General features: G+C 34.1%; 1 protein-coding gene across 3 annotated transcripts in view; it reads right to left on the bottom strand.

Annotated features, from left to right (window-relative positions):
- CNTN6 (contactin 6) overlaps positions 1–12,960 on the bottom strand; it is a 292,494-nt gene that overhangs the window by 227,269 nt on the left and 52,265 nt on the right. For 2 of the 3 annotated variants that reach the window (XM_047754541.1, XM_047754553.1), the window contains exon 2: positions 9,963–10,092. In XM_047754541.1, the coding sequence (XP_047610497.1) occupies positions 9,963–10,011 (49 nt within the window). In that variant the 5' untranslated portion in view covers positions 10,012–10,092. Of the gene's footprint in view, positions 1–9,956; positions 10,093–12,960 lie in introns of all 3 variants that reach the window. The other variant, XM_047754561.1, reaches the window with a different exon arrangement.

Raw genomic sequence — 12,960 nt, 5'->3', positions numbered from 1 at the left:
AATTAGCAGGTATTTTTGAAGAAAATCTAGCTCCCTATCACGATTTAGGACACCTTGGGTAGTTTAGCCTCTCCCTACCTCTCCAGCTTTCTAGTTTTCTCTGATTCCAATTCAGTGGAGCCACATGAATGAGAAAAAGTGAAACCAGAATAGAAAATATCCAAACAACCTTCAGAATCACACAGAAAAAATAATGAGTTGTTGTTTTAAAGCACTAATTTTGGGGAGGGATATAGTGATATAGCTATAGGCAACTGATACATATAACTATAATTTTAAACAATATCTACAGGATTGCAAAAATATTCTTAAGGTTTGCATATATTTAATGAAATGAGATACAGTAAATCTGTATTTTTCCAATTTTACCTATTTTTACATTAATCATGGTTTTACAAATATGACTGCATTTCTATCCCAAATTTCTCTGTTATTCTTGTGAGTTGAGAATATCTGTGACCACATATGGTTTTCTTTCCCCCCTCAACTCCTCCACTTAGAACATACCTTTTCTTACCTTTAAAATACGTAGGCTCTGAAGTGGAGTAGTTTGTACCTAGAGAGTAAACAAGATGAACTATTGATGGTGAGGGAAGAAAATATTAGAAATTCTATACCTGTCTATTTTGTGTAATACTTTTGTTAGTTTTTATGTTTTGTAATGTATATATAACATGAATATAGATATGTCAAATTTATATGTCTATATCTTATACTTCTTTTTTGGTCATAATATTTTGGAGACTGTCTCTTTAAACCATAGTACCCTGTAAGCAGAAACTAGACTCTGTACATGACAGATACCAACTTGAAAAATCCAACTGTTACATAAATTTGAGTTAATGTCAAGAAGCAAAGTCTTGAGTAAATACTGAACAAAGTTTTCATCTAAGTATTGGACTCTCATCATAAACTCTGCATTTTCTAGTCCTGTGATCTTTGATGAGTCTTGTACCTCTGAATTTGTTTCTCCGAGTCTAAAAGTAAGTTAATAATCTTCTGTCTACTTTTAAGCACAGATAAAACACTGCACACAAAACATTTTGTAAATTATAAAGCATGAGGTATAAGGTATAACTAACCAAATATTAAAGGTTATTCTCTATTTTCTTTTAAAACTGGGCATAAACATATTTTCAACAAAAGCAAATATGTATTTTTTCAGAATGAGTATATTTTTGAGAAAAAAAGACCTCTTTTAAGCAAAGTCTGTAGAAATGATCGAAGTCTTTAAGAGTTAAGGAGAAAGCGAAACTATAGGTTGCTTGGAGGATTATTCAAAGTGATTGTCACTTGTGAACTTGCCCTAGAATGGTTAGATTTGCCTTCAGTTTGAAGGAACTCAATACGAAGAAAGGCATTTCAGGTGGAGACAATCATACAGGAAGAAACTTGGGAATTCTAAAACACTGCAGAGATTTTCCCAGTAGTACATTCTGACTTAAATGAAGGATACATGAAGGAGAGAAAAGGAAGACATGGCTCATGACACAGGTGGAGTTGAATTAACTGGAGAACTTTCAATATTTGTTGAAGGAAATTGAATTTGAATGCTTGATTAGACAGTTTGAACTTCATAGGAAATGGGATCTGTGAAGGTCTTGACACAGAGTAATGACAAAATCAGCTGTACTTTATGAAAAGTTGTCTGCACAGGAGCCTGAGTCAATAAGCTATGTCTTTCTTGGAAAGGATGTAGAGGGTGACTTGGAACAAGAAGTGGTAGGAGGCTACTATAAAAGCCTTGGGCAAAGGTAATGCAGGATTGACTTGACTGATGACTGTGTAACTGGAATGAATGAACAAATATATCTTGAGATAAAACACAACACAAAGATTTTAAATGTTTAGATTATTTGTGATGTATCAGTTGGTATCCAATAACCAATAATAATAAAATAGCATTGGTTGTATGTTGAATATGCTACTTCCTGAACAGACAAACTAAAAGTATGCCTACCTGCGTCAAGTGTGTTTGAGCAAACTGTATTAAGTTTACAAATTAGGACTAGCTTTGTGTGTTCATTTTATAACATGATTTTGTATTGAAAACAAAAAAGCACCTATTTGAGACCAAATTATGTATTGTGTGATTAAAATACCTATGCCAAAAAGTGGATTCTAATATGGTCTATTAGAGTATGATTTTAAATCTTAGGAGAGTTTTATGTAGAAGAAAAACTCTATCAATCCCCCTATGCTACTTTCAATTTGTGGCATAGCTATTTATGGTATCCTTAAAATAAAGAAAATTATGTGATGTTATCACCTCCATATAAAACTTGACCCTCTTCTTCAAAAACTTCAAGTTAAAAACACAGTTTCCCATATTCCCTTCCTCTAAGGGGCTACATTCCCTGCAGAATGCTTTGTCCTCATACATATTGTTTCCTTCCAGTGCCAAAGAAACAGAAAAAAATAATTCTGCATTGTTATCTGTCTTAAAAAAACAATTTCATTTAGGGTTAAAGAATAAATTATTTTAGGGAAAGATTTGATAATCATACAACTGCCTTTGTCAGTAGGCATTGCATAAAAATGATGTTTTCAGCATTTCTAAATTGGACCATCTCTATTAGAAATTGCAAAGATGTCACTTGACTTAAAAATATATCCTGGTGTTCCATTCCTAAAGGCACTATTATGCTAACAATAAATCTGAACAAGACCGTAGGCAGAGTGTGGGTTGTGATGTACTCAATATTCATCACACTCTGACCCAAAGGAATATCCATTATGTGCTTCTGGGATCCTTGAGCAAAGCAGGTTTATTACACCTGCCAATTTTCATGGATTTGCTGTATGATACATCATCTTCTTTGAAGAAATCTTGGTCACAGTGCATATTTCCATTCTTGTGGCTTTCTTTCCCAGGTAGTTCAATTACTCTGGTTCTCAATTTGATGGAAGATTATGTTTGAAATAGCATAGAATTCTAGCAATCATACATACATTTCAGTGTCCCCTTATCACAGGGCACTGCTTGTGAGTATTTAGGAGAAGGTAGATTTTATCCAGATTCACTTCAGGTCTACTCCCTTTGTAAAATGGCAAGCTATGCAAAAACACTGAAGAAACAATTTTTTTTTCTTGATTGATATAATCCCTGAAAACAATTTGATTAATGTTTTAAGATTCATTTACTTGAGAAGTTTTAAAAATAATATAACCACATTTATCAGTAGACTTTACATAAAAATAGTGGCAGGAATAACATTTTTTAATTTCCTAGTCTCAGTTTATTCCTCAGGAGTAATTAATACAGTAGGAGAAAGCAGCTTATTAGGCCCTGATGATATAATGCAATAGTTAAATGCTTAAAGGAAGCATTTAATCCTGCTCTGCCAATAAATGGGGCTAGCTTCAAGTTCATTTCCTTGAATTATTCAGTTTCTCTCTGGAAAAACTGAACCTCATCCTGCATAAGCAATACTTCTTCAGGACTAACTAAACAGGTGTTCAGTCCATAAATTTATAAGAAATGGACCCATGTGTCTGGCCATAGCAAAACAAATACAAATGATACACAGATACACTTATGAACCAAATGAGTTTTTAAAATAAACATTTAAACCATAATATTTTCTTTAAATTAGAAAAGTGAAAAGAGACTCTATTAGGTAGAAATTCTTAAGATGATATAAGTACCGAATATCATGAAAATAAAATTCCCTTGACTAGTGATGTTTACTATATTTTTTTTAAAGTTTGTCTAAAATACCAGCCATTTGACCTTCATTGACACTCTTTTTCTATACATATATATATATATATGTATAATGCTTTTTATTTTTTCCATTATAGCTGGTTTACAGTGTTCTCTCAATTTTCTACTATATAGCAAGATGACCCAGTTAACACATACATGTATACATTCTTTTTTCTCACATTATCATGCTCCATTGTGAGTGACTAGATGTAGTTCCCAGCACTATACAGCAAGATCTCATTTCTTATTCATTCCAAAGGCAACAGTTTGCATCTATTAACCCCAAGCTCCCAATCCATCCCACTCCCTCCCGCTCCCCCTTGGCAACCACAAAGTCTGTTCTCCATGTCCATGATTTTCTTTTCTGTAGAAAGGTTCATTTGTGCCATATATTAGATTCCAGATGTAAGTGATAGCATATACTATTTGTCTTTCTCTTCTGACTTACTTCACTTAGTATGAGAGTCTCTAGTTCCATTCATATTGCTGCAAATGGCATTATTTTATTCTTTTTATGGCTGAGTAGTATTCCATTGTGTGCGTGTGTGTGTGTGTGTGTGTGTGTGTGTGTGTGTGTTTGTGTGTATAAACCATATCTTCTTAATCCATTCATCTGTCAATGGACATTTAGTTTGTTTCCATGTCTTGGCTATTGTGAATAGTGCTGTAATGAACATGCAGGTGCATGTGTTTTTTCAAGGGAAGTTTTGTCCAGATATATGCCCAAGAGTGGGATTTCTGGGTCATATGGTAGTTCTATATATAGTTTTCTGTGGTACCTCCATACTGTTTTCCATAGCGGTTTTACCAATTTACATTCCCACCAACAGTGCAGGAGGGTTCCCTTTTTTCCACACCCTCTCCAGCATTTGTTATTTGTGGACTTATTAAAGACAGCCATTCTGACTGGTGTGAGGTGGTACCTCCTAGTAGTTTTAATTTGAATTTCTCTAATAATTAGTGATGTTGAACATTTTTTCCTGTGCTTCTTGGCCATATGTACATCTTCTTTGGAGAAAGGCACTGACACTATTCTTAAGGACACTATTCTTAAGGGCTTTTACTAGATCCTGTTTTTAAAATTGTACTGTCTTTAAGCCTGGATAACTCATAACATATGTAGCACAAGATTTTGCTGATTATCACTTTTTTCTATTAATCAAGCATTTAGTATTTTTAAAAAATATATCAAAACTTTAAATCTTTTAACTTTTTATTCTTCCAGGAAAAACTGTTCCATTTTTCTCTTCCCTTATTTTGTCTGTTCCTTATTCCCAGCAGGGAGTAGGCATTTATCCCTTGTGGAGTTCTATTTCTAATTTAACCTCTTCACTCATATTCAGTAATTTATATTAAAAACAATTTTTTTCACCTGTAGTAGAAAAAATTCTTTCCAGCTCAAGGAACAGCCTTTCAATGGAAATTAGCCTAAAACAGAAAAAAGACTCCTTATTGGTTTATGTTACTTAAAGTTCTAAAAGTTAAGAAACTCTTCCTTTCTTCCCTTAGATTGTACTGCCTCTGTGTGAATTTCATTTCCAGGCCAGCTCTTCTTTCAGAGCAGTCCCTTGTATATCTTTATACTAACTAGAACAGCACAAAGGAAGAGTTTCTCTGTCATTTTATTTTAGCAAAAGCCCAGGGATGTGTTCAAATATAATATATCCTATACCAAACAGTATGTCGAGAAGGATAGAATATGCTAACTGGTTGATCATGAGGTTTTATGCATTTTAAAAATCACGCACACTGATAGGAGGGTGGTACCCTGACAAAAATCAAATATTCTTATCAGAGGAAGCAGAAATAGATTGAAGGTTGACAAAAACAGCAGCTGTCCTCTGAGAACCTTTCCATGTTATATGCTTCCTCCTATGATACTCAAATAACTGCTTGTACTTTCTCTATTGCAATTATTAACTTATTGCTGGTTTCCATTTTTAGGCTGTAGGCTGAAGAGAACAGGGACCATAGCCCTCTTACTGGTCAACATCTAGCTCAGTCAACATCTAGCTCAGTGTCTAGAATATTTAAGGTACTAAAACTATCTTTTGAATTTAATGGAACTGCTCTATTTAATTTATTTGATAAATATTTACAGACTATTTGCTAGGTGATAGAGAAACATCAGGGAATAAGACAGATGGAAATCTCTGCTCTCATGGAGTTCACATTCAAATAGGTCATAGTTTGAAACTTTCAAATGTTTTGAGAGTTCCACCTCTAATATCCTATGACAATAATATCAATATAGGGGCAATGGTATAGGCTAGGCCTGCCTCTGGGGTAATTATATGACTGAATTTTTTCTTCTTGATGATAATCCAGATAGGACCAAGTACATTGTATCTAAATCATTCATTCATTTATTCAGCAGGTACTTACTGAATCTCTACTAAGTGATAGGAAGATGCAGTCCTAGCTCTCCTGGAGCTTAAAGGGTTAGTGAGGAAAAAACACATTGCATTAGTTTCCTATGGCTTTTCTAAAAATCACAACTTAGTGGCTTAGAACAACACACATTTATTTTCTCACAGTTCTGAAAGTCTGAAGTCCAAAATGGGTTTCACGGAGTGGAAACCAATGTATTCACAGGGCCACACTCCTTCCAAAGGAGAAAACATCTGTTTCCTTGCCTTTTCTAGCTTCTAGAGATTCTTTCCTCTCATATCTTGGTTCAAGCTCCCTTCTTATATACTAAGGTAAGCAGCATAGCATCTTCAAATCTCTTCCCCCCCTCTCATCAGTATGATATCAGTATATCAGTATGTCAGTATGATAACAGTGTATCAGTATGTCAGTATGCCTTCTGCTCTGTGCCAAATCCCCCTCTGCCAACCTCACACAAGGGCACTTATGGTTTCCCACTCAGATATTCTAGAATAATCTGTCCATTTCATACACCTGCAAATTTTGTTTTGCCATTTAACGTAAAATTCATGGGTTCCAGATATTAGGTCCTAGATATCCTTGGGGTCAGTTATTTAGCCTAATACACACATTAATGAAATAATTTAAAAATATACAATTAACAATCATGTTTAATTAAATGAAACTTGGTTTTCTCATAATATTTAAAAAAATAATAAGATAGAAGTAGAAGACTTTAAAATATTCGTAATTTAAAAAATATTCCTCAACCATAATATATGTCTGGGTAGATTATGTTTCATGGTGATGCCGTAAAGGCCAATGTCCATAGTGAAAGTATTAGAAGAATTAATATTAAAAAAAAGGAAATTGGGGGAAATTTTAATTTTAATTTAGTGTATGGCAAGATTTAAAATTTCAGCATTTTGAGAATATTGTAACGTGAAAATAGGATGGAAAAAGCACATAATTGTGAAAGATTTGCTGACCTTACAGAATGAATCAAAGGTAAGTTTTGGGAAGCCACAGAAGATATTTACATATATATAAATTTATATATATATATATGCATAGAAATGCACTATGTCATTAGAGAATCTAATTTTCTAAACTAATACAGTATCTGCAAGTAGAGAGACACATAATGCAATCACTAAAAAATAAACAGATTTATAGAAATGCTCTCCTGTGTATATTATTATCAGCATCCTTACCTCTGGGGCAATACTTAGCTTAGATTATCTTATTTAAATAGCAATAGCTTTTTTTTTTTTTTTTGTCTTTTTGCCATTTCTTGGGCCGCTCCCAGAGCATATGGAGGTTCCCAGGATAGGGGTCTAATCGGAGCTGTAGCCACCAGCCTACGCCAGAGCCACAGCAGCGCAGGATCCGAGCCACCTCTGCGACCTATACCACAGCTCACGGCAACGCCGGATCGTTAACCCACTGAGCAAGGGCAGGGTTCAAACCCGCAACCTCATGGTTCCTAGACGGATTCGTTAACCACCGCGCCACCACGGGAACTCCAATAGCAGTAGCTTTTGTAAAAAAAGGTCCAATCTGTTCTTTCACAAGAAAATTGTACACCAAGGATATATGATTATTTTTCCCTTTAGGATAAAGCAAAAGGACATGTTGAATCACATCCAATTTGGATAAATAAAAGTTAACAGAAGAACTAGAAGACTTCTCAGATCTGATATGTGCTCTGAGAATAATAATTTATTTTAATTTAACATAAAAAGTATTTTAGAGATACTGTGCTGATTCAATATAGATATTTAAAAGGCAAAATGTTAATGTTAAATTTTGACAAGAAGCTGAAACTTGAGGGTAGGACTATATCTATAGTCTTTTTTAGGGCCTCACCCATGGAACATGGAAATTCCCAGGCTAGGGTTGAGTTGTTGCTACAGCTGCTGGCCTACACCATAGCCACAGCAATGGCAGGATCCAAGCCACATCTGTGGCCCACACCACAGCTCCATGGTAATGCCGGTTCCCTTAAGCCACTGAACAAGGCCAGAGATTGAACCCGCATCTCACGGATACTAGTCAGATTTGTTACTGCTCAGCCACGACAGGAACTCCCAGGAATATAATATTTATCCACATATGTATAATTTGGGGCCACCTTGGTGACTGCTTTTTTTTGTTTGTTTTTTTCATCTACTACAAAAATACATTGTTATTTAACTCATTCTTTGTTACAAACATGAATCAAAATAATGTAATAACTTTGAATAAATATGCTGTCACACCTCTAGCCTCTGGATTCTGTAGTAGTAAAAAATACTTTTATTATTATGGTTTTCTGATTCTAATGGTTGATGTCTTTGTATTTTAGCTTTCTCATAGCTTTTAAGAGTAGTATCTTTGCTATTAAATATTTGTCTCTTACAGTTCCTGTGTTTCTGACTTGTAAGTTACTACGTTTGTTCCTGTGTTTCTCCTAATGTATTAGAGGTTTGTTATGAATATTTAAAACTTCAGTAGTACTCATGGCCATAGTTGATGCTGAGCTGCTCTGACAATAAGATGACCCAGTGCCCGTGATCTGTGGCAACTCACTTAGGTAAGCTTGATAATTCGGGATATAATTCTTTGTTCTTAACAGACTGTGACTAAATATTTTTAAGAATAGTCACTATCTTCTCCTTTACTATTTCCATGCCCCTTTACAGTGTTACTTTGTAGCTTTTTAAATCAAGAGATACATTATATTTTCATATTCCTTGAATCTGGACAGATTGAATGACTTGGAATGGTTAAAAGAATGAAGCAGGAGCTCCTGCTGTGGTGCAATGGAATCAGCAGTGTCTTGGGAGCCCTGGGACATGGATTTGATCCCCAGCCTTGGCACAGTGGGTTACAGATCCAGCATTGCCGCAGATGAGGCTTAGGTGGTGACTGTGGCTCAGATCTGACCCCAGACTCAGGAGCTCTATATGCCATGAGGTGACCAGAAATGAGGCTGGGGAAGTGGGGTGGGGGAGAGAAATAATGAAGCAGAAATAACATTGTGTTATTTACAAGCCTTAACATTAAAAATTCTTGCACACTTCTGATTCCTCTTGGAATCCTGAGCAGGCACTATATGAAGGAGCTCAGATTCAAGGAGGATGAAAAAAACATTTGGCTTAGGGGAGAGAAAGCCCAGTACTCCCAGCTGAAACTATCCTAGACTAGCGGGAACCCAGAGACCCAGTATTTAATTACAAATGTAGTGCACTCAGGCAAAACCAAAGGAATAGCCAAGTTGAATTCATTTTAAATCACCAACCTACAGACTTGTCAACTAAATACATGGAAATTTTTTATTTTTAATCTGCTCAGATGTGGGATGGTTTGTTACACAGCAAAAGCTGCTAATACACAGATCTGAACATATTTAACTTAAATAAAAGAATGTATCATTAAAATGGAAGGAAAAAAATTCTAAAGTTATTTTACGTGTGATGTGACATTCTACATCACTTTTTCTTCTCTATCAGTATAGATTTTTATTCATTCCAAATTCTAAATTTGAGGGAAAATATACGTTTCAATTTTAATTTTTAAAAACCTCACTCTAAAGTAAATAAAAAAGAAGTATTCTTCATTATTTATTGGTGTCAGAATTATGTAATCACAATATTTACTATAAAATGTCATATTGGAAATTTATAATTGAAATAAACTTTGTTCTATTTAAAAAGAGCACTTGATTTATTTTTTAAAGATTTAACCCCTTATATTAGCCATAGAGATTACCTTCAAAATTTTATCACTTAGTCATTTAAATAAGTATTATGTATTTGAAAATTGCTTCACCTGTAGAAAAGAATAAAATACCAATAGATTATCAATCAAAACTTATAATAATAGAACACTTTACCTGAGCAAGTATTTATGAGTGGCAGCAGAATTACCAGTTTCCATAGCAACCTCATTTCCACCTTCTAAGGTCAAAATTTCTCCCATACAATCAGGCAGAAAAAAAAATGTCTATCTTCAGTCAGAATTTCAAGAGTCTGAAAGAAACAAAATTGTCATGAAATTACAAATATATAAACATATATATTCTAAAATGTATATAAATTGTTACATATTGATTCAAATTAACATTAAAATACTATTAACCTAAATAAAGCAACCTAAAGGTCTACTCTTTACATACATGTGTAATTTGCAAAATTTCCATAATAAAAACTCATATTCCCATTATTTCAATTCACCCCTTATGTATAATTTATTATAAAATGCAATTCAACTGAATATATTCTATGTGGATTAAAATTTTTATAAGTATAACTTTAAATTTAGTAATTTTTGAAATGTTAGAGTTTTAAAAACATATAACCAACTAGCACAATTCTGTTGGTGACTTCTATTTTTGATTCTGTACCATTAGGAATAAGATAAAACATTGCACTATTATATATATGTTAACAGTGACTTTATACATTTCATGGATTTTTAAGTATTTTTATAAATATTGTCGAGAATATATTAATTAGGAAACATTATCTTTCCTAATGTTACTAGAATTAAAATTAATATTAGGCTACAAAATTTCTTCAGGAAGTCAATTTCTGGAAGTATTATCTTTCAAATATTAGATAAACTTTTCCTATGCTATCATGTCATAATTTTCTCTAATCTATTTTGACATTTAAACTTTCTAAATATAAATGAAATCCAGACAAAGTGTTTGTTTGGCTTTTACTCCAAAAATGAAATCTTGTATGAGACTCATAAACTCATAATTTCAGAAAAGTATAGAATAAACTCACCTAGGTCACATTTGACAAAATTATTATATATTAAATGATAGAACCCTTTGGAAACTTTTTACTAATGGAAAGATGTATTTTTTGCAACTTCAAGTATGTTTTGGAAGTATGTGGATTTTTAGTGTAAAATTAGTAAATAATAAAATTTTAATCATTTCTTGGTGTATTTTTAAATTCTAAAAACCTTTAATTTCTCTCTGTTATTAGTTACTTCAAATTAAACCAAAAACATTGACCATATTAAGCTTTAAGTCTTTATAAAATCTAAGTTAAATGCTTTCAAATTTAGTCAGATAATAAAGATAAAAATGAAAATAAACTATATTCAGGTCAATATGCTATATTGAATTGATAATGTCCTTCCAGGAATTCTCTCATACCTTACATCATCTTTCCAGTTTTTTGACACCACAGGTTCAGAGCACTTAACAACCTTACACTTAAGAGAAATTATGCTCTATATCCATTCATTAATTTATATTTTTCAAGAAGTATTTATTTATATTCATTCTCTGCCAGACATTAAATACTTTAGTGTTAATAGTGAACCTAAAACCTTTCATTTCTACCCATGAAGAGTTGCCATCTTACCAGAGACACAGACTTTCAACAAAAGGAGCAAAATCAAACACACACATACAAACACTTAAATAGTTAGAAGTGGTAAATATTGTAATGCTTTGAAGAAAACAAGTACAGTGTATGAGATCTCTGAGGTGGGGTTCCAGAAGTATTTTTGAACTTAGGCTCAAAAGATAAGTAGCTCTTAGCTAGGCAAAGAGTGCAGGTGCTTGAGGTAGGGAGTATAGGACAGCAGGATAAAGATAGGTAAGAATGAGGGCAGAAACTACTAGGTGCCTAAGCAAAAGGGAGAAAGATGTGACAGGTCCTGAGGGAGGCCTGAGTGTACACTCTCAAAGACCTCAAAAAATCCTTTTTGCTATTCAGAAGGACAATGACAAGAGACATTTTGTTTGAGCAGGACAAAAAGGCTGAACTAGGCTAGGCCTATGGGCCGTTTTGACAAGGATGAATTTTGTACTTTCAAGTTATAAGTAAAGACTTTTAAGTAGGACTAAACAGTTTAATTTAGAAAATCACAATTTAGAAAATCACAATTTACAAAAATCACTCTGGGAAATTCCCATTGTGGCTCAGCTGTTTTGAGCCCAGCTAGTATCTAAGAGGCTGCAGGTTTGATCCCTGGCCACACCCAGTGGGTTAAGGATCTGGCATAGCTGTGAGCTGTGGTGTAGGTCACAGATGCAGCTTGGATCCCACGTTGCTGCGGCTGTGGCTGTGACTGGCAGCTGTAGCTCTGATTCAACCTCTAGCCTGGGAATTCCATATGCAGCAGGTGTGGCCCTAAAGTGCAAAACAAAAAAAACAAAAACAAAAAAAACAACAAAAAAAGAAAAGAATCACTCTGGCTGATGTAGAGAATAGAAGGGAAGGGATAGAGTAAAATGCAAAAACGTATAATTCCAACTTATTTGGTGGACATTGTGTTATTTTTTCCAACCAAACAATTTTTCCTCCTTCTTCTGATAAAAGCTCTGTGTTTTTTGTGTTGTTTTGGGTTTTGTTTTGTTTTTGTTTTGTTTTGAGGAACCGCTTCCCTGGACAACCTAAGTCCCTATAATTTGAGTGAGGTTTCCTCCATCTCCCTAGCTTCAGGGATGAGCTATGTCAATTAAGAATCCACTGCCCTGGCTGCAGTGTTTTGTAAAAGGATGGGCACATGGCCCAATCCAAACCAATGTTAACAGAGCCAAGAACTTTGTCAGTACTCTTAGGAGAGTTCAATTGCTAAGACATAATTTTGTTGATCCAATGTAATATAAAATTTCACAAGTGGTATCTTGACTCAGTTTTGAAGACATGGCTAAAAACTCTCAATGCCCTGTGACAGTTTGCTAAGTCCCCACCCCTATTACTTCCCTTATCAGGTCTAACACTCCTGGATTCTAATGCACACAAATTCAATTTCCAGAGGCCTCCAGTTATTTAACAACCAGGCATGGCCCTTCTCCCTAGGGCTGGTGGAATTATTCAAAATGTGGTGTTGGTAGGTGCAAACTATTACATTTAGAATGGATAAGCAAT

The sequence above is a fragment of the Phacochoerus africanus genome, chromosome 1 (genome assembly GCF_016906955.1).
Source record: "Phacochoerus africanus isolate WHEZ1 chromosome 1, ROS_Pafr_v1, whole genome shotgun sequence".
In the NCBI taxonomy this organism is placed as follows: Eukaryota; Metazoa; Chordata; class Mammalia; order Artiodactyla; family Suidae; genus Phacochoerus; species Phacochoerus africanus.
The sequence above is the reverse complement of the archived record's forward strand: the minus strand, read 5'-3'. Positions and strand labels throughout refer to the sequence as shown.